The sequence below is a fragment of the Nelusetta ayraudi genome, unplaced genomic scaffold (genome assembly GCF_046127955.1).
Source record: "Nelusetta ayraudi isolate G7.1 ecotype Tasmania unplaced genomic scaffold, CSIRO-AGI_Nayr_v1 ptg000081l, whole genome shotgun sequence".
In the NCBI taxonomy this organism is placed as follows: domain Eukaryota; kingdom Metazoa; phylum Chordata; class Actinopteri; order Tetraodontiformes; family Monacanthidae; genus Nelusetta; species Nelusetta ayraudi.
The window spans coordinates 490,010-518,000 of NW_027466131.1; the positions used below are offsets into that span (position 1 = coordinate 490,010).

General features: G+C 48.0%; 1 protein-coding gene across 1 annotated transcript; it reads right to left on the reverse strand.

Annotated features, from left to right (window-relative positions):
- Positions 1-698: 698 nt before the first annotated feature.
- On the reverse strand, positions 699-3,574 carry LOC142900276 (frizzled-8-like). Its single transcript, XM_076044462.1, has one exon. It carries the CDS (start codon positions 3,362-3,364, stop codon positions 1,613-1,615), a length of 1,752 nt encoding a protein of 583 aa, XP_075900577.1. The 5' UTR covers positions 3,365-3,574; the 3' UTR covers positions 699-1,612.
- Positions 3,575-27,991: the final 24,417 nt, after the last annotated feature.

Genomic DNA, 27,991 nt, shown 5'->3' on the forward strand with positions numbered 1-27,991 from the left:
CACCTTCAGCAAGACAGAAAAAAAAAACAGTGCCCCTCACTCGTCGATTGACGTTCAAAGTTCACGGAGACCCTGAATTAATTGAATTTGGCCACAAGGTGGCAGTGTGGCACGACTTTACGCGTGCCTCCGATCAACTTCGAGGGGAACTTCGAGGGGAACGTTTCCTCCACGACTTCAGAGGCCCCTGAGGTTGTGCTCAGAAACGCTGCTAATTTCAGCAAAAACCAACTGTAAACTCTAGTGATGTCAGTGACACACACACACACACACACACACACACACACACACACACACACACACACACACAGCTTGCCTGGATTAAATCGAACAGTTTTTCTTGGCCAGTTTCCGAAGAGTCGCGGCGGCAGGGAGAAGTAAATGATCTCCTAAACGCGCAGAGTGGGGATGAGGCAAAGAGTGGCTCCTCGATGAGCTCGGATTAAGCAGCGGACAAAGTCGAGAGTTAAGAGGACTAAAGCACCTGGGGGGCCGAGGAGGACACCTGTGGAGTCTCAGTGTCGCCCCGTGAGAATCCGCAGCCCCGCGGAGTTTTAATGAAACTTACACATTCCCCGTGTTGAACCCCCGAGTGGCAACATTTAGAGTGAAACTCAAAGTGTCACAGTTACTTGCGATGGGGGGAGGGGGGGGGCGAGACCCTGACAGAAGACGCACACACAACCAGAGAGGCAGAATGAATTCAATAAAAGTTGTTTTATTCTCAAAATAAAATCTTCTATCAAAGTTGTGAATTATACATATTTACAATCTCATATTTTTTTTTTCTTCTCATATACAAAAAATGTACACGATATGTACAGAAATAATTATATAAATACACTGCGCGCTGATGCAACCCGTATGACACCGAATTTAAGGCTTGGATTTGGGTGAATAAAGAAATAAAAAGAAGACAAGAAGAGTCTCACTGTGACTGTGGCGCTTAAGACACTGTGGTTCCTTACAGTAAGAAGAAGAAGAAGAAGAAGAAGAAGAAGAAGAAGAAGAAGAAGAAGACACCTTTCCACCGCCGCAGCGGCGTGCGTGTGTTGTCTCCTTCACGCATCCCATTGTAAAGCCAGCAGATAAGACCGCGGCATTATTCACACCAGGTTACATTGTTCCGACGCTGACAGGCCCGTCGTTGACAGAGGGGGGGGGGGGTGCCATTAGGCGCTCATTAATGTGCTAATTAACAACACGCTGATGGACAATCCGACAAAACAATTAGCCCTCCCAACACACACACACACACACACACACACACACACTCTCGTATTCAATCCCATGGACGTCACTGTGGAAGAGGCAAAGCCAGAGCTCTGCAAGAGTCCGCCAAGTAACTTTTAGGGAGAAAACAAAACAAACAAACAAAATCATACAGGGAGTTCACATTATTTAAGGAGCACGTGACCATGTCAACAGGCAGTTTTGGTGCCTTCCAATAATTATCATTGAAAACATAGAAAAAGCAACGCCGACGGGGTCTTTGCACCGCCCTAAGAGCTGAGGATGCTGGGATTGTTGTCGTCTTGAAGTGTCAAACGTCACAACAAAACGCGTTTGGAGGAACGTGAAACACCACCGCGTGCCGCCTGTCAACCCCGGGTCAAACCCGGGACAGGGGCATCTGTTTGGGGCACGAGACCGAGCTGGCCGTGCCGGACCTCCAGGTGAGTCCCGTGCTGACGTCACTGTACATAGAGCCCGCGGAGGCTTTGCTCCCCCAGCAGCAACGCGTGCAGAACGTCCGCCACGAGTCCAGAGTCTTCCCGGACCAGATCCACCCCCCGGAGGTGATGCCCACCAGCAGACACATGAAGTACTTGAGCATGAACACGGCGTAGTCCGGCCTCGGCCTGGCCGCGTCCGTGGGGCACGAGCAGTTGTGCGTAATCTCCCACGTCTGCCGGTGGTGCTGCTCGTAGAAGTAGCACGCCACGATGACGGTGGCCGGGACGGTGTAGAGCACCGTGAACACCCCGATCCGGATCATCAGCCGCTCCAGCTTGTCCGTCTTGGTGCCCCCCTGCTTGATGACGCTCCTGATGCGGAAGAGCGAGACGAACCCGGCCAGCAGGAACATGGTGCCGATGAACAGGTAGATGACCAGCGGCGCCAGCACGAAGCCGCGCAGGTTGTCCAGGTTCTGGTTGCCCACGTAGCAGATCCCGGCCACGGAGTCGCCGTCCACGGAGCTGAGCGCCAGCACGGCGATGGACTTCATGCTGGGGATGAGCCAGGCGGCCAGGTGGAAGTACTGCGCGTAACTGGCGATGGCCTCGTTGCCCCACTTCATGCCGGCCGCCAGGAACCAGGTGAGCGACAGGATGACCCACCAGATGGACGAGGCCATGCCGAAGAAGTAGATGAGTAGGAAGACCACGGTGCACAGCGCGGGCCCGGTGGTCTCGTAGTGGATGGTCTCCACGCCGCCCTCCCGGCTGCACGCCACGTTCTCGTGGCCGGCGATCAGCCGCACGATGTAGCCCACCGACACGAACATGTAGCAGGCGGACAGGAAGATGATGGGCCGCTCCGGGTACTTGAAGCGCTCCATGTCGATGAGGAAGGTGGCCACGGTGGCGAAGGTGGAGACGAAACAGAGCACCGACCACAGTCCGATCCAGAAGGTGGTGAAGGTCCTCTCCTCCTGGCTGAAGTACGGGTTGTGGCAGGGCAGCGCGCAGTTCAGGATCTGCCCCGTCCGGACGCGGTTGTGCAGCGGGTGGCCGCCGTCGCCGCCGCTAACCGGCACCATGGGCGCACGGCAGAAGCACCCCGGCTCGCAGGGGGACGCGGCCGGCTTGATCTTCCCGGGGATGACGCGTCCCGGGACGTGCTTCCTGCGCGGGCTGTACGGCTTCTGCGGCCGGTTGGTGGGCTTGAGCACCGCGGGGGACGCCGTGGTGGTCTGGCTCCGGTTGTAGTCCATGCACAGCGTGTCCTGGTCGCCCTGCTCGGGCAACAGCTCGCAGCTCATGCGGTCCGGCCACGGGAAGCCGTACATGCTCATGAGCGGCGCGCAGCCCGCTTTCGCCCGCTCGCACACGCTCCGGCACGGCGGCAGCGGCTTCTTGTAGTCCTCCAGGCAGATCGGCGTGTACATGCTGCACAGGAAGAACTTCAGGTCCGGCGAGCACTTGATCTCCACCAGGGGCCAGAACTGGTGCACCTCCAGGCCGGCCTCGTCCTGCGTGTCGTGGTTGAACCGGTTGGGCATGTAGGTGTAGTTGTAGCCGATGCCCTTGCACAGAGGTACGGAGATCTCCTGGCACTGCAGCTCCTTGGCCGCCGCGCAGCCCGCCGCGTGCAGGGCGAGCGCGAGCAGCGCGCACCACACCGGGATGCCCCCCTCCATCGCCTGTCTCGGGTCTACGTGCACGGAACCAAAAGTCTCCAGCGAACTTTCGCCGCTGCTACGATTTAATCCAGTGGCGCTGCTGTGCTCGTGCTACGCGCACGGCGTCATATCCACGAGCGTGCGCTCCGTCGGGCTGCCTCCTCTGGCCCCTTTGTGTTGGCGCAGCTGCGTGCAGCCCCGTTGTGTGCACGCTCTCCGGCTGCAGGGTGCGTTGACTCTTTATACTGAGGCAGCCAGGACACTCCCCTCAGCGGGGGCGGGGAGGGACAACAAGTCCGTCCACATAGGTGTTTGTTTAAAATGTTCACCCCCCCCCCACGGCCCCCTCCCCGTCCATTAAGCACGCACGCACATACGGACAGAGAAGTGGCGGGCAGTTAAAATACAATGGGGACATTAAGGAGGAGCACAATTGGGGACGCAGACAGTTGGAAATAAACTGTTATGAACAATCACAGCTCATTAGGAAGGTTCCAGAAGACATCACAGGGATGCAAATCAAGTGAGAAATGCTAATAAAAATAAACAACATGAGCTCCTCACACTCATTTGAATTTTTGACAGTGTGTCTCCAGTTGATGACAGTTTCTTTAATCGTATGAAGTTGCAAATGTTTAAAAGATACCCTCCCCACCCGTCGCGCCAAATCATCCAAACTTAAAGTCTCTATTGTCTCTGACATAAGTCAAAATGAAATGAGTTGAATACTTGCTGCTATTCGTTGAAAATGCTCTGGTATCAGTTTATTAGCCTTGGAAATTTAATCAATAAAAAAATAAGCAGAATTCCCCCCTCTTTTCTCAGAACCGACATTGGGGCTTTATTTTTGTTTAACACACAAACCACCATTTATTAACTTGGACATAATTTAATTGGAGAAAAAAAAAATAGGATCATATATGGAAACAAGGAACAATGCCTCCAGGAACAGTGTGATTATAATTTACAGGGAAATGCTTCAAGTTAGCAGGGGTTCTAGTGAAAAGTTTATTTTTTAATAGATTTTTTTTTTTCTCCATTAGTTGTATGACGGAATTTACACTTTGTAGAAAAACACCAACATGTCAGTCATTTGTCTTCTGGACAGCCCGATGTCAAAGTGGCGAAAACAACGTCTGTAGTCTCATGGGTTTGACAACAGAGTATGCAAGCGTCTGTCTGTGTGAGACTATGTCTGCAGCATGGGGGAGGTGTGTGTGTGTGTGTGTGTGTGTGTGTGGTAAATGGAGGTTAATGTGGTCTAGTTAGCCCACAGCAGGAGGTTGTCTTGGCCTAAAAAGGGGGAGTGTGTGTTTGTGTGTGTGTGTGTGTGTGTGTGTGTGTGTGTGTGTGCTAACGGTGGTGCCAGTGTATTAGTCGGAGCACGGTGGGCAGCGATGCACCACTGGGCCAAACAAACAGCGTGTGTGTGTGTGTGTGTGTGTGTGTGCAAACATTTCCCAAGCTAAGCAGTAAGAAAATCAGCTAACACGGGCAGTGGGTCTAATTAAAGCTGTTCGCACCTCTTATTGGCTTCGTCAGCTTCAAATGGAGGTGTGTAGGCGTGGCAGACAGCGTGGCAGACGGGTGGCCGCTGGTTTCCAGTGTGCAGGGTTTATCAGACCCAATTAGCCTGGAAGGCCGCCCTGTTTGTCAAAGGAATTATTGTTCTCCAGGTTTTGCTCGTTGATTGCTCACTGTATTCCAGTCTTTGGCAGCAGACAGTTTGTGATTGGGAAGCCAGACTCCACAAACAGAAGAGATTTAATAGCATTAATTACATTTTCCAAGCAGAGACACGATAAACCTTCAAGGTATCAGATAGATAAATAAAAGACCCAAATTTGTTACAAACACTCCCAGTATATTCAATGATGCAGACGAAGAACATGCATCTTTTTCCATTGAGGTTTACTTTTTACTCGCAGTCTCCCAGAATGGATGCGACAGGGCTGTCCAATCAGCTTCCAGTTCAGTCAACCCTTTCCATGCGACTTCAGTGCGCTCTCTCAACGACAAACATGTGAAATATTAGGTTTAATTTCAGGCCAGGTTGAGTGTCGCTGTGTTTTGGAACAGATATTCCTCACCGGGGCTGATTTGTGCGTCAGACTTAAGCCTGAGACATCAGTGTTTGGTGCTCAACCCCACAAACATCCCCGTGCTGGAGTGCCGCCAAAGCACCAAAGAAGCAGGTGGCCCTTCCTCGCCTCCACCTCCAGAGGCAGAGCATCGCTTACTCGCACCTTTGTCCCTCAGTGTGGAACTCGTATTGATTAACGTGGCTGATAGGGTGGGCGGTGCCTCGCCACAGACCGTGGAGGGCGCTGCTCCTGCCTTCTGTGAGCCGCTGAGATAGCCCGGTTTAGAGTTTCGCAGTGGCCCCCCACTGCATACCAATAGGCTGGAAATGGAATTACTGCATCTGTTTAGAAGTCATTTTCTGGCCCGGACCGCCACTCTTCCTCTGTCTGGCCGTGCCCCTCCTGCCCACCCGACTCTCCCAGGGCTCTCAGAGTTCAAGACGGCCAGAAAAATAAAGCAAAGAGCATGCAGGAGGAGGCGGGGGAGGAGTAGGAGGAGGAGGAGGCGCAGCAGCGGCGAGGGCTTTCACAGACTCACTCAGGCGTGCTGTGAAACTTTGAAATGTTTGTCTTTGTAACCTCCTCATGGGAAGTTTGCCGCCGCGCGTCTCTCAAACTTCTCCGCCCGTCCTGCCCAGTAATCTGATCAAATCTGAGCAGATTAATGTTGTCAATCAGCAGCAGCTGAAAACGGGCCGCAAAACCAGTGCAGCGGTGAAAAAGTCAGCGAAGATGAAACCGTCTCTGAACAGGATGATTTCCAGCAGCAACAAGATAATTATCCTAACAAAGAAAAAGTCACGTGTCAGAAATTGTCAAATTTTTACCCTCTGTTTATGACACTGCTGCTTGTGACATCACAGAGGGCTGATTTCCACAACGGTTTGATTTGAAAAGTCTTAACGAAGCTGCATTTTAATCAGGTTTCTGTTTTCTTTTTAATTGACTTCCTTGACTTGTTGATTTAAACTCTGTCTAAGTTGATTCTGAGTCCCCTCACTGGATTTTCTTCTTCTCTGGATAGTTTTTAAGTTTTTAATTGGCCAGGAACTCTGTGTTTCCTTCACAAATTGCACCACTTTTTAACGACAAATCAATTTGTCGCCCGAGCCCTTATTTTGGCCAAAAAACCTTCCTGACCCATTTTAATGGAACCGACTTCACAGCTCCTCTGTGTTCCTCCAGATCCGGCAATCAAATAAATATTAAAACCAAGCATTCCTTTGGTCCCCGGGGTAATTTAGCTGATTTACTTCTCGCTTTCTCTCTCTCTCTCTCCCTCTCTCTCTGTCTCTCGGGCAGTGTAATTGAATCTGATGTGTGACTCCGAGATAAGATGTGGGGGACTGCGTTGACTTTGTGAAGATGTTTACTTTTTCTTGGGTTCGGACGCCGTCTCTTCGACGCCGCCGCTGCCTCCGTCGCCGCCTTGATCTCCGGGGGAGCGTCGCCGTCACCAAGATCTCACAGGCTGGATACATAATAAACATATAAATGTTAAAAAGGAAGAGCATTAGGAAGAAAAAAAACCAATCACGCAAACATGCAGATCTGGGTCCGTCTCCTCGGAGGATGACTTGCACAATGTTTATTTTTGATGGATTTTCCTCTTTGTGACGCTGATGTTTTTAATTTTTGCCCCAACGGAGAAGTGGTTGAGTACATTCTTTTAATTCACGTGTCACAACGTGGAGCGGAGGTCTTTGATTTTCCCACCATGGCCTGGGGAGGATTGAACAGCCTTGAACGGCAGTCAGTGACGGATGGATCCCTTCCTTTCCTTCCTTCCTTCTCTCCTTCCTTCCTTCCCTCCTTCCTTCCACAGGTTGGATTCATCCACAGAGAGGCGTGTTTACGTTAAGGACGACTACTAATTAGCCTCGGATGTGAGGCATGAGGCCGTCACCCCTGACACACACACACCTGACAGTGTCCCTCTCTGTTGACCGACTGTGTGTATTGTATCGGCTCACCTTCCTTCCGCTCATTAACCAGTGCAAACAGAGACACAAAAGCCGCCTCCTACCTCATCAGTCTACTGCTGGGAAGCATGATGACAGGCGGGCCTGTGAGCGGACCTCCTGATACCCAACACCTACACACACACACACACACACACTCACACACACACACTCACACACACACACACACACACACATTTAAGCTTCTAGATAAGAGCCAGGGTGTCTTAAATTCATGTGCGGCTCTGCGGGAACTCTAAAAGTTAAAGAGATGAGATGACAAGAAAAACAGAATCTCGCCACAGGAAATATTCACAGCGAAGCCCTTTAAGACTGTGCTGCATATGATACGAGCCAAGGTTTGTCCATGACCAGACAGAAACACATTCTCAAATGAAAAAACAACAACATTTAATTCACAAAAAACCAGGGCTACTACATGAGGCAATATAATTAAAGATCAGTTTATGTCAGTCAAGGCTCAGTTGGTTTCTCTTTGATTGTGTAAAAGCGATTGACTAATTGATTGACTAGTTGAAAGAGCAAAAAGGTCTTAAACAACAATGTTAAAAAACAAACAAACAAAAACATAATAAGATCTAAACTAAAGCCAGTTGTGGAGAGTGAGGCTACTGGATTGTTTCCAGCGCTACAATCTCCCATACAGAGGTTCAGGAGCAGAAAAGAAGATGCATTAAGAGTCAGAGAACCACAACCAGCAGCCCGCAGCAGAAGAAGGCAGCAAAAGCAGCTTTAAAAAAAAAAAAAAAAGGTCTGAGCAAAGCCACACAGGTGCCTTATATAGACCAGTCGTGATTAAAGGGGCGGAGTCAGGGTTCAGGCTGCAGTCACACGCAGCATGCTGTTCAGTGCAGTGAGATTTTAAAAATGCAGCATTAAATGTCTGAAGACACACTAGCAAGTCCGATCATGAGAAAACAAAGTTTAAAGAAACACAAAAAAACCTTGGATGGATATTTCACCTTCAAACTATTTTGTGTTCCAACGCTCAACCTTAAAGCTGTTGTCGACTTATACACTTGTCTCGCACCCCCCGAGCCCCCCCCCCCCCCCCCACCAGCCCCGACCTCCCACTTAATCCACTGGTACTGCAGTTTACATGTTGGCCAGGCGAGCGGGCCAACGAGCGCCTCTAAATTGCCGCTTGTTCTGGCGGCGTCATTAGGGCCGCGCGGCGACAGCAGCGCCTGCTCCGACGCCGCCAGTCCGGGAAACAGCGGCAGCGCGTTCATAAGTCCTGCCTTTTCTCCAGCGACGTCTCCTCCGGCGGTCGACACCCCGGACCGGTGCTCGCCGCACAGAGGCCAGGATTCATCAGGGCCCGCCGCGGCTCGGACGCCTTTCGACTCGCCGGCCTTGTTTTACGAGGCGTCTCACCTCACGGCCAGTTTGTTCTCGGAGAGGAGAGACGGCGACGAGGTGGCAAATGTAGCCGCACTGAAAGCAGCCAGTGTTCCGTTAGCGTCGCGGCCTTCTGGGGCGAGTCGCGGCAAGCCGAGGTGACACATGCTGCTTTTCTTCCCCCGCCTCCCCCCCCCGTCTCCTCTCTCTGCCTGACTGGAGACCTGTGGGTGTCACAGGTCATTTCAAACAAATTAACTCTGTTCTGGATTGAACAGCGCGTCAGTTAAAGGGGCAGGAGGTCTTAGATGGTTCTAATTAATTATTAAAACAGTTTTTTTTTTAGAAATCTTTCCGTTCTTCTCCATCAAGCAGCAGCAATTAGCGCGACTGGGTAGCTGAACTCAACTCACGCTACCAGTAATTTGGCATCATAACTTTGTGTTAGTGTCGCTGTTTTGAGACAAACACAACCGTCTCATTTTGTTTGATTATCAGCAAACAACTTGTATCTTGGTAAGTCTTCAGAAACAGGCAAAGAAAAAAACAAAAAACAAAACCTGTCTTCCAGTTTCGTGTTTTGAGAATGTAAAACACAAACGGCAATTTTGCGAAGACATAATTTTACTTGAAGAACCAGAAAGTAAACTAAGTTTGCATAAAGTTCTTTGTCAATTTTGCAGAAAATTTTGTTGTTCTGGGTGAAATATCATCATTTTTGGGAAAAAGCCTGTTAGTTTGTTATTCATGGAGATTTGAAATTCAAACAAAGTCTTCCTGTCATTCTTTAAAAAATGTGCATCTCTGTAGCCATTAAATACACCGGTATTCACCTTTCTGACAAATATGTTACTGTCTGAACGTCCGAGACTAAAAATGCCCAAATTTGTCCATCGTTTCCATTTCCACCATGACTTGGTCACTGCTCGACGAAAACCCGCGAATCACCAGCTGGAAGTGACGTCGTGAGTAAAAATTTAACGAGCCCGAACAAGAGAGCCGTGTTGTCAGAAGAAACAGAGAGAAGCCAACAAGTTTTTTTTTCCTCCCCCGCCGGCGAAACGACTACCAGCCACCGCTTCATTAAAACACTGGTGGAAGATCAGCTTCCCCGGAGTTCTGCTGCGCTAAAGCTCATCGTGTAAATGTTTAAAAAAGCGATAAGCAGCTGATCATCTGTCCGCGCTCTGCTCCTTGTCCTGAGCTGCTTGGGGGAATCAGGGATTTGGCAGGTTTCCCCTTCGTCTTTATTTTCCTTAAACTGCTAGTAAACCTGTTGGCCCCTCTTTACCGCTGCCCTTCCTCCTCCCAGCACTCGGAGCGCCGGAGCTGGAAAAGCCATTTAGGACGGATATCAGATGATGTGTAATTTGGGCTTAAAATAACACACACAAGCAGTGTGTGTGTGTGCGTGTGTGTGCGCGCGCGCCTACGAGTTTGTCTTATTTCCTGCAGGGTTCAAGTGGCCTCGTTTCACTGACTCGCTTGGAGCCTGGACTTGCAGAGACATTTGCACAGACAGGTTAATAAACACTCCCAGACACACACACACACACAGGCACACACACACACACACACACACACACACACACACACACACTCTTAGGTGTCCCACACACTGACACACATCTGCTTGGTGGATAAACAGCGAGCCGTGCTGACTGGCTCCTGCCAAGAGCATTGGACTTTAAATCCCATCATGATTCGCAAGCGTGCTCGTTCAATTCCGGCAATGTTTGCCCTCAAAACATGCCCTCTTCTCAGCAGTGCCCGCTCGTGCACACTGGCTCTTGTCCTGCTTGACTCACCCGCGACACGTCAACCCTCCATCCCCTTTTCACAGCGTAGGTGAAAAGGGGTTTCCACGGCTGCAAGATTTAACCAAAGGGATCGACAGGATTTGGAGAACTAATTCATTTCCAATTCAAATAGCTCTGGGTTTATTTTGGAAAACTTGAGTGGATGACCAAGAGAGGCGGTTGCATCTGGTTGGTCGGGCACTAGGTCTGAAAGCAAGAGCAGATGTGGTGTTGCGTAGAGGCGTGACAGCAGGCAGAATTTGTGCAAAGGTCTGAGGAAGATTTATGAGGAAGACCTGCTTGTAGTAGGAAGCACTGAGCATGAAAAACATCTGATTGATGTCTGGCAAGGTTTAAAGCAAAAATGTTCCAAAACTGGATAAAGACACATTAACTTGAACTGTATGCAGACGATGTGTTGAACTTTTATGTTGCCACTGATACAACGCAATTGATTTTTCTAGAACACGTTGAAATCTGGCTTGGATTCACAGTGCTTCACACGTTTCACCATCACAAAGAAGAATCTGTGGACACAACAACAACTAAACAACAACAACAACAACAACAACAACAACAACGGAAACAAACACATCAAACATGCTTCACATGTACACATAATGGCAGCCCTTTGAAAACAAAGAAACGTGCTTGATCCACATTTCTAATCAGACACGATGATTTAGGAAGGGCGTTTTTGGTTTGGTTTGGGTAAAGTGAAAAATAACACTAAAAGTAAAGGTTTTGTACACTTGTACAGCCATTCGATAAACGAACCATTATTTCCACCGTGCTTTTCCCACAGCTACAGGAAAACACGGCAGCGGATCATAAATCCTTCACCAAACAGTTTTCCACAGGTAGGTGATGAATCCTGCCATGCTTTGCTATAACTGTGGTGTTTGCTTTGGGGAATCTGCATTTGTTTGGCTTAAATATGCATGCGTCAAAGTAAACTCGAGAAAATGTGAATTCATTCATATGAATTGCTCATTCTTGGAAACATAATTCAATAAGGTTTCAGGGCCAAATCTCACATGTATCTTGTCCAATCCGGAAATTCCTCTCCGGACACAGTGAAAAGTTTTGTCTGCTCTCTGGACGTCCACACCCAGACATCTGAATCTGCGGGGACGGGACATTCCACACGGAGGTGAGCGGTCGACCTCGACCCCTCGACCAATCACCAGCAATGCCTCGGCCCGGCAACAGCCCACTGCTGCCGCAAATCCCGCACACACTCAGGCTCACGGCAAAGTAAAAGAAGGGTGGAGATCACTGCATGAAATAAAACTAAGAGAAAACATATAGTTTCCTTTCAAGTTTTGGTTGGTTTAAACATCTTTCAGCATGTAGGTGAAACTTTTTTTGAAAGTGAAACTCTCAATTGTATTCTGTCATTTCCAGATGTTGATCAGAAAATCTGAATTTTAAAAACATGCAGGATTTGTCATAGTTCAAGCTGTGGCGTTATATAAATTGAGTGACACGAGGCATGGTATAAGCATCACTAACTTTTTGTTGACCCCGCTTTGACATTATTATTTTTTAAATAAAAAAACAGATAAATAGATAAACAGATACAGATAAATAATTAAACCCTTTATTATTTTTGCAGAAAAATAGCAGCTGCATTTTCCTCCCTGTGTAAATGTACAACGAGCTCTGCACAGCCTGGTGAGCCCTGCGATAATATCCCAGTCGAGTCTGAAACATGTTTTTATGACGCGTCGTCCATCAGTCACAGAACTCCGTATCGACCGAGCTGCATTCCTGACGGCCAGGAAGTGAGGCTCCCCGCCGGTGCAAACTCCAGGCATGTCGCTCCGGAGACGATAAAGCACGCAGCCGAGCACAATTAACCTTATCACACCTCAAATAAGTCTGACAACAGGTGCATTAGCCAGGCGGCAGACGGCAATTGCGGCTGCGAAGGGCCACGTTTTGACAGATAGCGGCTGTCAAAGGCACAGCAGCAGCAAGGACGGATGGACGAGTCAGTCTGCCGACTCTTTGAAGGCCATGTAGTCTTTCCATAAAGCCTTTTGATATGCGTTTTGAGGAATACTCTGCTCAGGAATGTATGAAAATAGCAACATTTAGTAAAACCTCCTCTAAGTGGCTCAACACTGTTTTTTTTTTTTTTTGCTTTTTGTTGAGCAAAAATCTTTCTATTGGCTGGCCAATGGCATCTGACCTACAGGAATAATTACAACTTTCCCACTTCATGCAAACACAACACATGCTCTCATTTTTGTTTTTCAATTCTTTCAGTCACTCTAAAAAGTTTACTTAAACTAAACTTGAGGCTTTTTTTATTTTTTTTTTTGACTTGTCTCAACATAAAACAAGCAAATAGAAAATGTCATTGTCCCCAAACTTGGTGCTAAGAGAGCTCGCTTAAACAAAGAACAGACTGGTGAAATTGAAGTTGAGGTTGAGTCCCTGTTTTCGAGGTTCACTTCAGCGTTCTGCTGCGGGTTTGCTATCGCTGCGCTTACAGATCCAGAGTTCAGGCCCTGAACTCCGCTGCGGGGGTCAGACGTGTTGACAGAGCGGGACGCTCCGTGCCGCCGTGTCAGAGCTCACGGGCCGGACGCTACAAATTCAGAGACGCGGCTCCTCAACACATGAAGCCTTTTACCTCGACAACAACCTGCTAATGTCAGCCAGCAGAAGGTGCCTGTTTAGTTACCGCGGAAACGCCGTGTGTTGTGCTGCGCAGCGACGTCCGAGTTAAAAGTTGGCGAGTAATCTATTACTAAGTAATCCACTACTGTAATGATACTCAGTTGTTTTTTTTTTAGTAACAGAGTAATGTAACGGGATTACTCTGGCAAAACTGGTAATTATATCATTACTTTATCAAGTAATGATGCCATCAATTTTCAGAAATATTTTGCAATATGAATTATTATCCACAAAACGTCTGAAATTTAGAAAAACAACCGAAAACAGTGACGTCAGAGATTGATGACGCAGCCGTGCATGCGACGTCACTGATGTGTGCGTTTCACGTCTAAATGAAAGAATATTGTGGTTCGTTGTAGGTTATGTGCAGGAAACAAGGCGTTCTCGACTCTTTATCTTTTTTTTTTTTAACTTAAGCAATTAGTAATTAGCAATTGATTACTTGTGAAACAAAGTATTTAAAGAAGTTATTAGATACTTTTATTTTTTTTAAAGGAGTAATCAGTAATCAGTAGTTGGATTACTTCTATAGAGAAATCCCAACATCACTGGCGGGAGGGTGAAGTGCCGCTGTAGCACGGCCCACTCCACAGGTGGAGGCTGACAGATGGTGCCGAATCCATCCGGGAGGCAAACCGAGCGTTCACACTCGGCCTCCTCGCCGCATGCCGTTCAGCGTGGCTGCCGGAGGTAAATCTTCCGTCCTCGCCAAGCGCACGCTTGAGCGCTGCCTCTGAAAACACAGCGGCTGGTTTGGGTCTGTTTTCCTGCAGAACGCCGAAACGGCTTCACGTCTCAGGGGCGTCTGACAGATTAGTGCAGAGCGATATTGCTTCTGCAGGCGTGCGTGTTAAACCTGTTGAGGAGGACGCGCACTTTCCCTGTGTTTTTTTTTTGTGGTTCCTGTGCATTTCTTCACTGTCCCCCACGGCTGAGGGACACGATCAGGTTTCATCAAAAGTTAGCCGTGGTCCAAACTGGGCCACTCACCATCTCACTCCAGGAGCCTGCAGCTCTGAGTTCTGGCTGTCCAGTAGCTGTTAGTGTTGAAGTACTGGAGATTGGTCTTGGTCCCACGACTGGTCTGGACCACTTTTAGATGGTCTTGGTCTCGGACTCGAGATCAAAACCGGTCAAGACTCAACCAACACTACAATGACAGATATTTTACACTCAGTTTGTGACACCCAGAGTGACACGGCCCATTATTTGGAGTTATGAAGCAAAAATGTTTTTTTGAAAATGGTTCATAATAACTGGCAACGCAGCAACATTCTTAAGAAAATGATTAAAAGATCAGACCTTGCTGAAAAGAAATGTTGCTGTTCGATTTTGAAGCAAACTTTATGGAGTAAGATAACAAAAAGATGTGTCCATGATTCTAACCATTCGTATTCGTAAAGTTAAACATTTGTATGTCTATAAAAAAGTGGCACACAAACTTCTGCTGTCATACGCACAAGTTTGATACATTTGTGGGGGTTATGAAGCTAAAAGCTGTGAGTGCAAAGTCTTACAAATACAACTCTCATCTACTCATTTCTTGCTCCATAAAACTTGAAATAAAAAAAAATCCTAATAATTCTTTTCTGTTTTGCTGTTATTTTTCTTCGATATATTTACTCTTGGTCTGGTCTTGGTCTGGAACCCCGAATGTCTTGTCTTGTCTTGGTTGGTCTTGTCTCGATCTCGATACTCTCTAGTCTCGGTGATGTCTCGGTCTCGGTTGGTGCGGTCTTGACTACAACACTAGTGGCTGACACAGTGGCTGTTGAAAAAGGTTCGCTGTGGTGAAGACAGGGCCTGCCTTCCCCACATAACATTGTCATCTACCTCCATTTTCTAAATGTGTTCATTTATCCCCGGTTAATATATCCATTCACGCATGTTTTCATTCCTATTCAAATGTGTTTCTTCTGTTGTAGAATATTCTTCTCCATACAGTAAAACATCTGACACACAAAACATCTTACAAATGACATAAGTGTTGGTTTGAACATACATTTATTAGTTCAGCAGAGAAAATGAGCATGAGGTCCCACGTTTGACGTCTGGCAATGGTGGGCGGAGTTTAACTACACTGTGTCCCAAGCCAGGCAGCAGCAGAGACAAGTCTTCAGCTCTTTCTTTGCTCTTCTTTTAATGAATAAATGTGGTCCACTTGTGATGAGAACCACCACTGCAGCATCCACGCCGACATAGCTACTGTTTGCGAGCTGATAGCAGCTAAAGCCCGGCCTTAGCTCCCACTCCGACTGACACGAATCAGGCGACACTCTTCAAGGTGAATGTGCGAGAATTCAGCTGCTTTGCATGTTGCATTGCAGATTGTACAAACCGTACAGCCAAACTCAAAAGCAAACATCAGACTTTTTGTTATTTTTCTTTTGTGCCGCCAAATTAATCCCGCCGACTCGCCGCCGCTGCTGCAGCGTCGGGTTTCGCCGGCGGGGTTCTTTTGACCGCGGGCTCACAGGGGATGAGCGGGGATCCTGAGCGCCCGGCCCACAGCGCCACTTATGAAGGACGCACATTGTTGGCAGCCCTGGGGAGAAAACCGAGCAGCCTGGCAACACAGGCGGAATTTCCTAGTGAGATGTTATCTCGCACAAGACATTTAGCCTCAGCCAAACGAGGAAGGCGGAGGAGGTGGAAGGCGGAGGAGGTGGAAGGTGGAGGTGGGTGGGTGGGTGGGTGGAAGAGAGAGGAGAGGGATGGGTGAAGGAGGAAAGAGAGTCGGAGGAAGAGGCAGAGCTGAACGGAAGAGCACAAGAGTCCAGGTGGCAGGTGGATTTAGTGTGAGTGTGACTCAATACTGTTGATTTCACTTTGATTGAAATATTTATTTACTCATATGACGTTCCAGTCTCACCAGTCAGTGTTTAATAAAGTGTTTCAGCTTCCTGTTCACACCACTGAGATCGGTCGCTCAGAAACGCTGTCACCGTGCCTCTCGCACACGTTGCAGAGGCAACATGCTGCAATGTCGATTTCAGCCTCCTGCTGGCCCAGTTGGAGTCTGATTCGATGTTGCCGTCTGACAACCTGCTCGACCACAGCGTTGCACTTTGACCCTGCGGGAAGGAACATGTCCATTAACTCCGGTGCTTTTATGGCGGGGCATCACCATCGTGCCACATGAGCGGATTTATGACAGAATGATGCACAATTGCCTCCCAACGAAACAATAATGACACTGGTGTGATTTGTTTATTACAGCGCGACACGCAGCACCGGCACGTCCCAAAACAGCAGCGTCGGTTCAAAGGTCGGTTTGACGCCACCGACGCTGCTGTTGTTGTTGCCGCAACATTTGCGCCCTGCGACTCCCCGTCGAGCCGCGCCGTTGCCTCGAAGCCGCTTGAATCGCCTCGCCGTCTCTGCATTTTCTCTCGGTGCCTTCGCTGAACTTCTGCAAATGCATGGTTGGTGTTTCTATAACCTGTCAGGCCTAAATAAAAAAAATGTCAGCAGCTCAAACTTGAAGTTTAGTGCCTCAACTTGTGATTGGCATAAAACATTCCCGTCGCCTCGTCCACAGGCTGTTAAGGACATAAAAACTGCTGCTGACACACACACCTACACACACACACACACACACGCACGCACACAGATGAGATTACAACTCGGAGATGATACGCCGGTTGTAAAAGTAACACCTGCAAGGACACACACATTCCACGGGATTCAGATCTAATCCGTGGCTGAGCTGTGAGGGGGGTTAATTAGTGACACTTTGCCTGTAATAAATTGTCTGCATTGCTTGGATTGGGGTCGGTGGGTAAGACGGGTCAATGTTTCACACCCTGCAGACCAATCTAAAGATTTAAACGGCGAGATGATGATTAACAGAGGCAGAAGAGTTTTCACATCCTGCGAAGGCCCCAGAGGAAATTGGATTTATATCTGGATGGCCGGGTTTTCCAGATCTGGGCTGACGTTCCAGTTTTAACCCCGCACCTGTGTTCAGGCCTTTGAAGATTTTCTCTTTAAATAAAGAAAATGTGAAATTGTCAAATTATAATTTGAATGAGTTTCTCATTTCAATTGTCTTTCGATCCTGCTTTTTAATCACAAAAGCTTTCTCTTATGTTAAACTCGTAATGATGTGTGAGACAGACTGGAAATGCCAGCCAGGTGCTCGCTGTTGCTCTTTGTCACCCTTTTGTACAAGATGCATGCATTTTTTTCCACGTGAAAGTCTTCCACTTCCAATTAGGTTTTGAAAGAGACTGAAGCGCGTCGTCGGTCTAAAATTCAACTACCCTCCGTTAGACTTTTAGGCGTCGGAATCGGAGTGTTTACTGTGCGATCAATGTGCTGTAGCAGCGGAGCCAGGCTTCAGCTATAGACTGACTGACTGGCTGTTTCAAGGGCTGTCACACTTTAAGACTGATGTTTAAATCAGCTCCGGGGCTTTTCTTCCCCTCCCTTGCAGCTGTCGGATTTTTAAAAAACAACAACAACAACAAAAAATAAAACAAAATCAAGTCAAGAACTCACGAAAACAACGCACGAGACTGAGAATATTTGCTGCGTGACTTCCCGAGAAGCAGCGCAGGTAGAGTTTTGCGGCACATGACGGCTGCGTCCAATAAAAACGTGAAAACTTTGTTGCGCTTTGGAATCAAAACGCATCACATGAATCAAATGATGCATCTGATAAGGCCTCGACCATGTGACCTCCCGTCCCGCTGAGCCTCCCAGGGTAATTATTACCAGCCTGTGATTGAAGACCTGTGCAGGCTTTGTTAATGTTTGGCGGCGTGTCGCACACCTCCCCGAGCTTCTGGCTGCAGGCAGAGACATCAACACACTGACTGGGACTCAACGTAAAGCAAATCTAAAATACAAAAATATACAAATAATGGATGTCCGACGACAAGAACAGAAAACCGTTTTGAAGACGTTGAGGTTCCTTTGGTGTCGAAGGGAGAAATGATTGGAAGGAAAATCATGATTTTCAGGAACATGTGTGACTGTGAGCGACACAACTTCTCCTTCAGGCCACCAGGGGATTACATCTTTTTTAAATAGTTGCATAAAAAAACAAGAAGAACCTGAATTAAAAAAAACAAAACAAGCCGTCACAAAAGAACACGTCACGTTCGTGCTCACGATCTTTGACTGACAGCTAACGCATCGGGATACGCTCTCTCGCTGTGAAAGACGGAGACGTAATTTATCGGAGGAGTGCGGAGGATTAACGTTTTAATGTCTCGGCAGGGAAAAAAAAAAACCAAGCGGAAAACATCCCAGAAGTGGGTGATAATCAGCAGCCTCGCTCCACTTTCCCCCGTTGACTATTTTTACTCCGCTCGCCGCGTTTTTCACCTGGCTTCAGTCGTCTCGGCGTGTCGGTATTTCCTGCGTTTGAATGACAGTGCGTCCCCCCCCCCCCCTCGCTCGCAGCTGCAGGATATTTGAGACTCGCATCGGGGGAAGAAACCAAAGCGAAAGCTGTTTAATTTAGGAGAATCACAAGGCTGCGCCGCGCAGAGTTAGCATCCGGCAAAGGTTGGGTGATGGTCGTCTTTCCGTGCAATAGAAAGCCCCAAGGTGCACCCTTGGATGAGAAGCATTGATTTTTAATAATAAATAATACATTAATATTTTTCTGAAATATGAGCATGTGCTCTCAGCTAATTGTTGAGCCAAGTGGCTGATGGTGGCCGTGAAATTGGTCTGAAGGTTGCAGGGAAGCGGCCTGATTGTCTGAGTGTAAACACAGACAGTTTCCACTTGTGTGTTTTCAGTGGCGTGAGGACGACTGAGGGACCAGAGGGGAATTCTTGTTTTTCTTTCTTGTGCTGATCACATCAGCTGCTTCTGTTTGTGCAAATCATGTCGGAATTGTCTCTTCTGACAAGGTGAGACCCGTGGAGTGATCTGCAGAGTGAGCTGCAGAGTGAGCGGATACCTGTTGCTGCCGCTGAGGCCCCAGTGCTCGCCGACTCACAGGCGGTGGCTGCTAATCTGAAGTGGAACGGCTGCAGGCTTCAACCTGCACTGAAGAGGGTCACCAGCCAACAAAGAGGGCTTCAGTGGGTGGCTCACTGAGAGGAGTTGGCGCGCGCGTGTGCGTGTGTGTGTGTGTGTGTGTGTGTTCTGATTGTTCACTCAACAAACATTTATTTAACTTTTGGAATGTCTGAGGTGATGTTCAGTGATCAAGGATTAAAGAGTGAAGCCGAAGAAGTCAGGAAACATCTTCATTATTTTTCATCATCAATTTATCAGGTTGAAACTCATCCCCGGTAAATCCTGATTTATTTCAGGATTTTAATGACCGATCAACTCAGTTGTTCAGACGGCAATAAAAGCAATGAGATGCTATCTTGCCTTTTTTCCTCATCGTCAAATTACACATTGATTAACCAGCAACATCCTTTAACCTCACACTGACATTGCTTTTCTGGGTGTGTGTGTGTGTGTGTGTGTGTGAGTGTGTGTGTGTGTGAGTGGGCTCACACCTGCCCTCTCCAGATGATTGTCCTGCGGTGGAAAAAAACGCCTTTCATTGGCCCTGAGACACGTCGTCTCAGATATTTGGCGCGGTGAGGATCGTAGCGGCACCATTCTGCGGGAACAACAAGGTAAAGGAAAATAGAAAACAAAAAGCAAGTCTCAGTTTGGTCGAGTGCCGTCTGCAGTCCTCGCTCGCCCTTTTCATATCTCGCCTCTCTTCAAATCCAAACTCTTGTCGCGGCGTTGTGCAGCTTCCCACACGGTTTCTGGCAGCCAGTGGCCTCCTCGCCAGAGAGGAGGAACATTTCACCTCTTCAGCCAAACACCAAGTGCCAGAGATGCCACAGAACACACACACACACACACACACACACACACACACACACACACACACACACACACACACACGGCCTGGCAGGCGTCATTCACCGTCAAACCGTTTCCCACGCCATACAGAGTCGTGATGGTAAAAGGAAGAAGAGAAAGAAATGAGAAGAAGAAAGTGCTGTCAACTTTTCCCTCTTGGTTTTGTTCTCCGTGTTTTTTTTCCACCTCCATATTATCCATTTGTCCACCTCACCCTTTCTCCTCCTCCCCCTCCTCCCCCTCCTCTCCCTCCTCCTCCTACACCCGTCAGATTTGTCATTCTTCATCTTTTGTGGCCGCAGTCCTGCCTGCACCGGCGCCACTCAACTCCCCGCCCTCTCGGCTCCTTTGGCTCCGCCGGCTCCTCTCAGGGGCCTAATTATGAGCCGGCGTTAAATAAAAACATTTATATTTCTCTCGCCGCCACCCAGCAAAAAAAAAAAAAAAAGTAGAAGAAGAAGAAGAAGAAAAAAAAGAGGCTCCTCTGTGTGTTTCCTGCGGACAATGAGCCCCCTCCTCCTCCCTTGCTCCCCCGCTGCCTCCCTCCCTCTCCACTGAGTGGCCATTCAGCGGGGGGCTTTGTCCCTCTTTTGTGATTGGCTGGCCGCAGGACTCCTTGGGGGCAGTAATTGTGTCTCATTAAGTCTTACAGTAGTGGCGAGGAGAGCGTGGCGGGCGCTGGGAAGTGACGGCGGGCTGTTCTGCCTGCACAAGGCCTCACAATTAGGAATCCCAGAGAGCCTGAATGGGCGCCCTAATCAGGCCACAATGGCTGGGGCTCCCTGCCTATTAGGCCAAAAAGGAAGTGTTGCCATTGTCCGTGCGCGCGCACACACACACGCGCACGCACACACACACACACACACACACACGCACCTAGCAGGAATGCGTGCAGCGCAGTGGGGATGGATGTAGCTGAGTGGTGGCGTCATCCTGGAGGCCAATTTGGAAAGATTGGTGGACTTTGGAGAGCTTTTCAGTCACACACGCACACGCACACACACACACACACACACACACACACACACACACACAAAAGGTGCAGGCAACATTTTTGTTCCGCCTCCCGTCCAATTTTTTCTTCTTCTTCTCATTAGCGAGGAGGAGTTCTGCCGCTTTCTGTTTGCTCATTTGTCGCCGTGTGATTTTTTTTTCTTTTCCCCTCCCGCCGCACGCTGGAGCGTCTCCATTTTTATTCCCCCCCCCTCCCCCCCACCTTTATTTCTTCTTTCTGCATGTGAAGAAACATTTTGCGCGTGAAGTCAAAAAAAAAGAAAAGAAAAGAAAAAAAAAATCTCGGGAGTGTGGAGACGCAGCGCGAGCGGGACATGGAGAACAGAGACGGAGAGACTCGAGCTTCGGGTACATAAATAAGCCGCGCGGCACGTCGCTGTCAGGAAATTCACTCAAATTTATGCTCCGCGCACGCAAATAACGATATTCCGGCGCCGTCTCTCTCTGGAAAGGGAAATGCACTGGAAAGGGAAAACTTTGCAAAGCCTCACCCCCCCGCCCGCCCCTTTTTTTTTTTTTTTTATCTCATAATAGGAGCAGAAAGTGGGTCTCTTTTCCTGCGTTTATCTGCGCAGCGTTCCCAGGAGAAACACTGGCTACCCCTCCTTATCTTTGTCGCCGCCGAGTGCCGCGGTGGATTATGAAGTGGATTATGCAAATGCGCCACAATATATTCATATTAACAGAGGTTGAGGTTCGAGCGCCCGTGCCCGGAATTTATGAATACGCAAATAAAACGGAATAAACCCGAACCACCGAGTCGGCTGCAATGTCGTTATCATTTAATGGAAATTAACTGGTTTCTAACGTCTTTTGGCTCGTCGGCTAATTTGTGGAATTAGCTGCGAGGAGTGATATCCAATTTAGCCGCTTGTTTCTAATGATTTCCCCCTGTTTGTCTGGTGGAGCCCAGGCTGATATGCCTGTAGGTGTTGCGCACGTGCAACTGTGTGGTTTCCCCCCCCCTCTTACTTGCGCCGCTGCCATTTGGAGGATTTTCATTTTTTTTGAATATTGATATTGATCCAAATTGTTTTGCTGGGATCAAACATGACGGAAAGTCTGAATCTGTGATTTAAAACCTTCATTTCAACATTTTCCCACAAAATAGATACTTGCATCCCTGCAAATAACATCCTGAAGAGGAGTGCATTGGAAGCACACGTGCAGTTCTGGATTTCTACCTCCTGTTGGATGTCTGTTTACATCATCTTTGAAAAGTAAGCCACAGCTCACATCTGCATTTGAATCCAGAAAAAATGTGACCACCAACCTGGGAAAAAAGAAATAATGAAATAATCTAAACACTGTTTTGCAGTGGACACAAAGTTATATTCAGGCCGCAGCTTTTGTTTCGTTTCACAGCTGGACAGAATATTATCTGCATTTCGAGGTGAAGAAGAAAGAACCGCTGGCTCCTTCACACCATGGAATTATTGATTTGCAAGTGTAATTACATCATTAACTTGCACTATTATTTAATCTTTGCCGTAAATTTCAGCTCCACCTGCTCAGACTGCACACAGGCGTCTGATTCATACCTGATTTATTTCCACTGGTGACGGAGGCTGAATCAGCTGCCAAGCACATCCGCATTTCATTCCTGCTTTTAAGTTACGGCTCCGACCTGATCCGCGTGAAAAAATGTTAAAATCAGATCCTAAACGCTTGGATGGAGGGGAAAAACTCACAGAGGTATTTTCCTGGAGTGCAGAGAGGAAGCGAAGGTCACTCGGCGGCAGCGAATCTCTTTCACATTCACATTTTCTCACCTCGCCTGCTGGATGGAATTATGCACCAAATGAAAAAAGCAGCCAGAAGAGCTTTTATTTACTGTTTTGCATTCCGGAAGGACGTTTTAAAAAAAAAACAACAACATTTTTTAGATAATCTATAAGCTATTTATGACTGCGGCTTCTGCAACACACTCCCATGATTCCCCGCGTTAGAGTGTTTCTATTTGCATGCACAGCATGCACGTGCAAAAAAATACGAGGCAGGTGCTGGTTTGATAAAGGAGAGGCGGAGAGAAGAAGCTGCTCGCTGCCGTTCAAGCCAGTCGGTGCATTTCACAACAAAAGAATGTAAAATTACAACATCTGGACAAGAAAACGGTATGACAGCTGCCGGGACAGCAACAGGAAGTGGCGCTCCAGCGCTAAAGCTGCCGGATCCTCTGACTCTGACTTCCCTTCAGCTCATCCGCAGCATCGGTCCATCGGTCCGCTCACTTTTTTTTTTTTTTGAAATGATGATTCTTCTTCCTCTTGTTTTTAGAGCGTGAGCTCAGCGTTTCGTGGCCTCCTCTGAGACCCGCCGGCACCAGGTACCCTGCGGTGACACCAGCTGGTCATCCCGTCCTTCCCACTCGCTCGCTGACCCGCCAAAAAACTCATGCCGCTCACTCGCGCTGGTTGGTCCAACTTGGTTCGGGGTGTGTGTCCTTGGCGGCCGGAGGGATTTTTTTTTTTTCCTTGCTTCGTGCTGATCAACATTCAGGAGGAGTGAACAAAGAAAGAAATAACAACCATTTTCAGTTTTGGAGCATTTAGAGAAATTGGGGGGGTGAAAAAAAACTTTTCAGTTTATTGGGTGGAAAACTTTTAAACTCCGCCCATTTCCAATCAGAAGCGGCGTTCCCCAGGGTTCTGTGTTCGAGCCTCTGATGTTTGTCATCTATCACTGCCTTCGATGTACATCCATAGATTTCCTTCTTCATTGACTTGTTTAATTGAACCAATATGGCTTTGGTTTTTGGAATGTTGTCACTCTGACTGTGAGACGTATTTCCTGCATGACTCAGTCTGAAGCCGCCGGCTCTCGGCCTACTGTACAGTGTTTCACTGAAGTCTCTTCTTATCCGTCTTCTTCTTCTTCTCCTCTCCTCACTCCCGTTTGCAATGTGATGAAACAGAGTGCGGACATCTGAGGAGTTTGGAGTTCTCTTTGCGCCTACTGCGGGTCAGCTTGCTTTTTCTCAGTGCCTCCCTGGTCTTATCTCTGCTGCGTTCACTGACGTTCCGGCTACATTGTTGCCGTCTGGCTCAACGACGGTTCAGCAGGCCGAAGGTACGCTGGACCTTCCAATTGTCCTGTGTTTTTCGTACGTTGTGTTTTTCTCTCCATCCAGACTGGCGATCGACGCTGGTGCCTCTCTGTCGTTTCATGCCTGCAGAATATTTTTGCTCTGCACTTTCACTACGACCACAGGCCGGACGACCAGCTGAACCAGGAAGCTGTGTGGGTGGCAGCAGCAGCGGCGGCGGCGGCGGGGATCCAGTGGCTAATTGGTGTTTTCAACATCTGAAACGCGATTAACGACAGCCACCCTCCCCGCCCCCAGCCCTCCCTCGGCTGACCTAATTGTGGGTGATAATCATTCTTTTGCTCCTAATTTACACAAATAATTAACAGATGTTTGCTGACAAATAGGCCGAGCTGAGTCCTCCTCCTCACCGTGTAAATCCCTCCACCATTGTTTTGTTAATTGGGCCCAATGTAAGCAGATACCCTGACGTCATGTCACACACACACACACACACACACACACACACACACAACCGCACGCAGGCGCGCACACACACACACGTTGAATACAGTCCTAGACTTCTGAATAAACAGCCAAAGCATCAGGAGGTTGTTGTGCTGAAAGCCTGGATAAAGTTTCACATTGTGGACAAAAACAAATGGACAAACTGTTTGTTTATTGGGATGACAAAGACTTTACGACCCCACGCCGACCATTCAGATTAACGACATTCAAAGCAGGGAAAATGTCAAGACAATGAGGCTTTAACGACTTTAAATGATGTTTACATTTTGCACTCTAAATTTTTTATGCCATCTCAATCAATGAGGCAGTCAATGTTCAAGCATTTACATTTATTCCCCGAGGTGAAGCATTGATTGCTTTTTTTTCTAAATCAATGGGCCAATTAAAGTTGTTGGAAAGTAATGTATTGTTTAAAAAAATTTCTTTGACACAGTGACTTGAGACAGGAAACATGTCTCCAAACTCTCGGTGAGTTTCATCAATTACTGTTGACACCTTTCAATGTGGAGTTGATAACAAAAAAACTCAAATGAACACAACTGCTAAATTCAGTCTTGCGGTGGGGATTTGTTTTAAATCAGCATGGGGATTTTTTTTTTTTTTTCAACCCTCTCAAAGATTTTCCATGTGCATTTTGCAATTTGTTTCAAACAATCAACGGCAGAAAAATGATCTAAAAAAATGACACGCTTGCATTGGCAGTGCAGGTTTCACGGTCACCTCAGGCCGTGTTGCGGATGAGCAGGTTCCTGAGTTGAGGCAGGAGCGTGAATCATGCCGTTGACGCCTTCGTGCGAGCTGATTCCCACCATGCACCAGCAGTATGGGGCGGGGGGGGGTCGGCATGGGGGAGGGGCCGTTCTCAGGCATTGTTTGACTGACAGCCAGGGACGCCGATTGTCCCAGAGGCCTGGGACCACCCGCTCCTCCTCGCCGTCCCACCGTCACACAAACAATGCAGTGCTACAACTGCGGCTCTGACCTCACTCCCACCCCCTTCAAATCCCGCCCCCATCCTATTTATTCAGCCAACCCCTCCTGGCCGCCCCCAACCCCCAGCACGGACCTGGACACAGGGAGCGGTGACACGCTTTCCTTTCACAGCGTCCAGTTCAGACACGGTGGGTTTGCTCTGCAACTGCGTCCAACAAAAGTGAACATATTTATGACGCAAATCGCAGCGTGACATCGTCGTTTGCTGCGCTTTCCACGTCAGAGGACTGAGGCAGGATGAGTTGATGAAACTCTGTAGGGGACAGCGTTTTTAGCCTGTGAAGTCTTTTTCATCATTGTATTGTCTAGAGCATAATGAACTCTTGACCATGGTGATTGTCTACATACAAATTTATAAAGCTACCTAAAAATTTGGTCCAAATTTGATGAAAAAAATAAATGGCAAGCTTCCTAAAAAATTCTGTTCACAGACAAAGTTACCGTGTTTGGAAGGAGGCAGAAACAGGCGTTCCCAAAGAGTTGGTTTTCAAGGAGCTTTCACACACACTTTTTGAAAAAGGACTTTTCTGGGTATTTAACCAGCAGGCAGCGTTGTTTGTCAGTTTTTGGCCTGTAATATACAACAGTGTTTCTGTCCGGAGTTGCTGGTTCGCTTCATGTTTTTGAGACCAGCAGCAAGTTGGCAAACATCCACCAAACATTCAGCTCCTGCAGAATTTAGCACCGGGCATCACTGCCGTGAAATTCTAAATCAGATTTACTCCTTCAGAGTGTCTTTCATCATGTTTTCCCCCTCACTTGATAAAAGTGCAAATTTAATCGTGCATCGTGTACATTTTTGTACATTACACATCCCATAAATGTCAGTTAATAAAAAAAATAAATAAAAAAAAGCATCCGTCAGACCCGCAGCAGCCACAAGTCTGAGCCGATCGATACGGAATCAGCATTCAGAAAACAGCAGCAGCAGATTCGAGTTATTGAAAGCGTGATTGAGCTGCTGTAGCCTTGTGCCCCACCCCCAGGGGGCCAGCTCCAGAGTTTTTTTGGCGCTGGTCTGGTCCAATCAGAAGTGAGAATGACTGCGTAGTGTGATGTCTCTGTGCAGGCTCTGGCCTGAGGAGCGCCTGCGGCCATGCTGGCCGCGAGTCAGGCAGGAGTCAATATGGCTGCAGGCTACAACATCAGTGTGGTGGTGGTGGCGGCGGCGGCGGCAGCGAGGAGCTCAGGGGCTCTGCCTGCGTTTTGCTCGGCACGGGAGGAATTAAGCCGCTGCTCCTTCCTGGACTAACGAGCAGCAGCCAACGCGTTCTATTCTCTGGACAGAAGGAGTCGGGCGAAGCCGTCGGAGCTGCAGGTCATTAATAAAGATGGATGAGCGGCGCCGCAGGAAACAGCAGCAGAGTTGGAATGAAGCTCAGTCATGCTCTGCAATGTCTCTGCACGTCATAACTTGTACTTGAATAAACTTACTCATGTAAGTCTTTATGCTTTAATCTATAATTCATGAAACCATCGCTGAATGTTTTTCTTTCTGCAGTAAAACTATGAGGGACATCTGTGACTTTCTGAGAGGGAGTAATAAAGTATTTGGATTCCAATTCTGATTCCGATAAGTTTTGTGCTGCTGGACTCGGTCGGAGATTCACACCTTATAAACTGACTGACTGACCCCGAGAACCTCTTTTCCTTTAGTTGTCTAATAGATCAATGTCTCACATTTAAGACCCAAATCATTTTATGATCCTGGCAAAATGGACGTGCAAAGACTTCAGACTTCACATCCAACCAACCAATGATTGAGCTGCCTTGTAAATCCACAGATAAGTGAAAACATTGTTTTCAGAGCTGCATCAAGGTTGATTTACTTCACAGAAAAAATGAGACAGAAAATGTTCCCTCATGATTTGTTTTTTCTTCGACAACCAGTGGCATTTCGTTGTCGCTTTTTGGGGCAAGCAGCGGGAGGACGGCTGCTGAAAGTGAAAGTGATGATGTAATCCAGTAGATTATTTTCTGGGAGGTTTTCAGATGGAGATGTTTGTTGTGGAAGCAGCGCTAATGGCGGTGAAGTGCGTCTCCCTGGATGGTGGACGTGCGGCAGGAAGTGGCGAGACCACCCAGATGTGCCGCTCAAACACTCCGCAGCGGCGTAATTACATGGGAGTGACGGGGGGGGAAAAAAACTCTCTGTGCAAATAGAAATTACACCCCAGACGGAGGCTTGGGTCTGCGTGCCGCACAGCGTGCACTTCCACACCGCCACACCACCCTGCCTTCAGTCATCACCTGAAGGCGGGGCTAAAAATACACCCGAAGGAGGCGGCGTTTGTTTGATTGCTGTAAATCTGTCTGGGATGAACTGAGTCATTTGTTATCCTTTACTTTAAAGT

What these genes read in the sequence shown, in the direction of transcription:
- LOC142900276 (XM_076044462.1), bottom strand. Translation starts at nt 3,364, where the DNA reads ATGGAGGGGGGCATCCCGGTGTGGTGCGCGCTGCTCGCGCTCGCCCTG.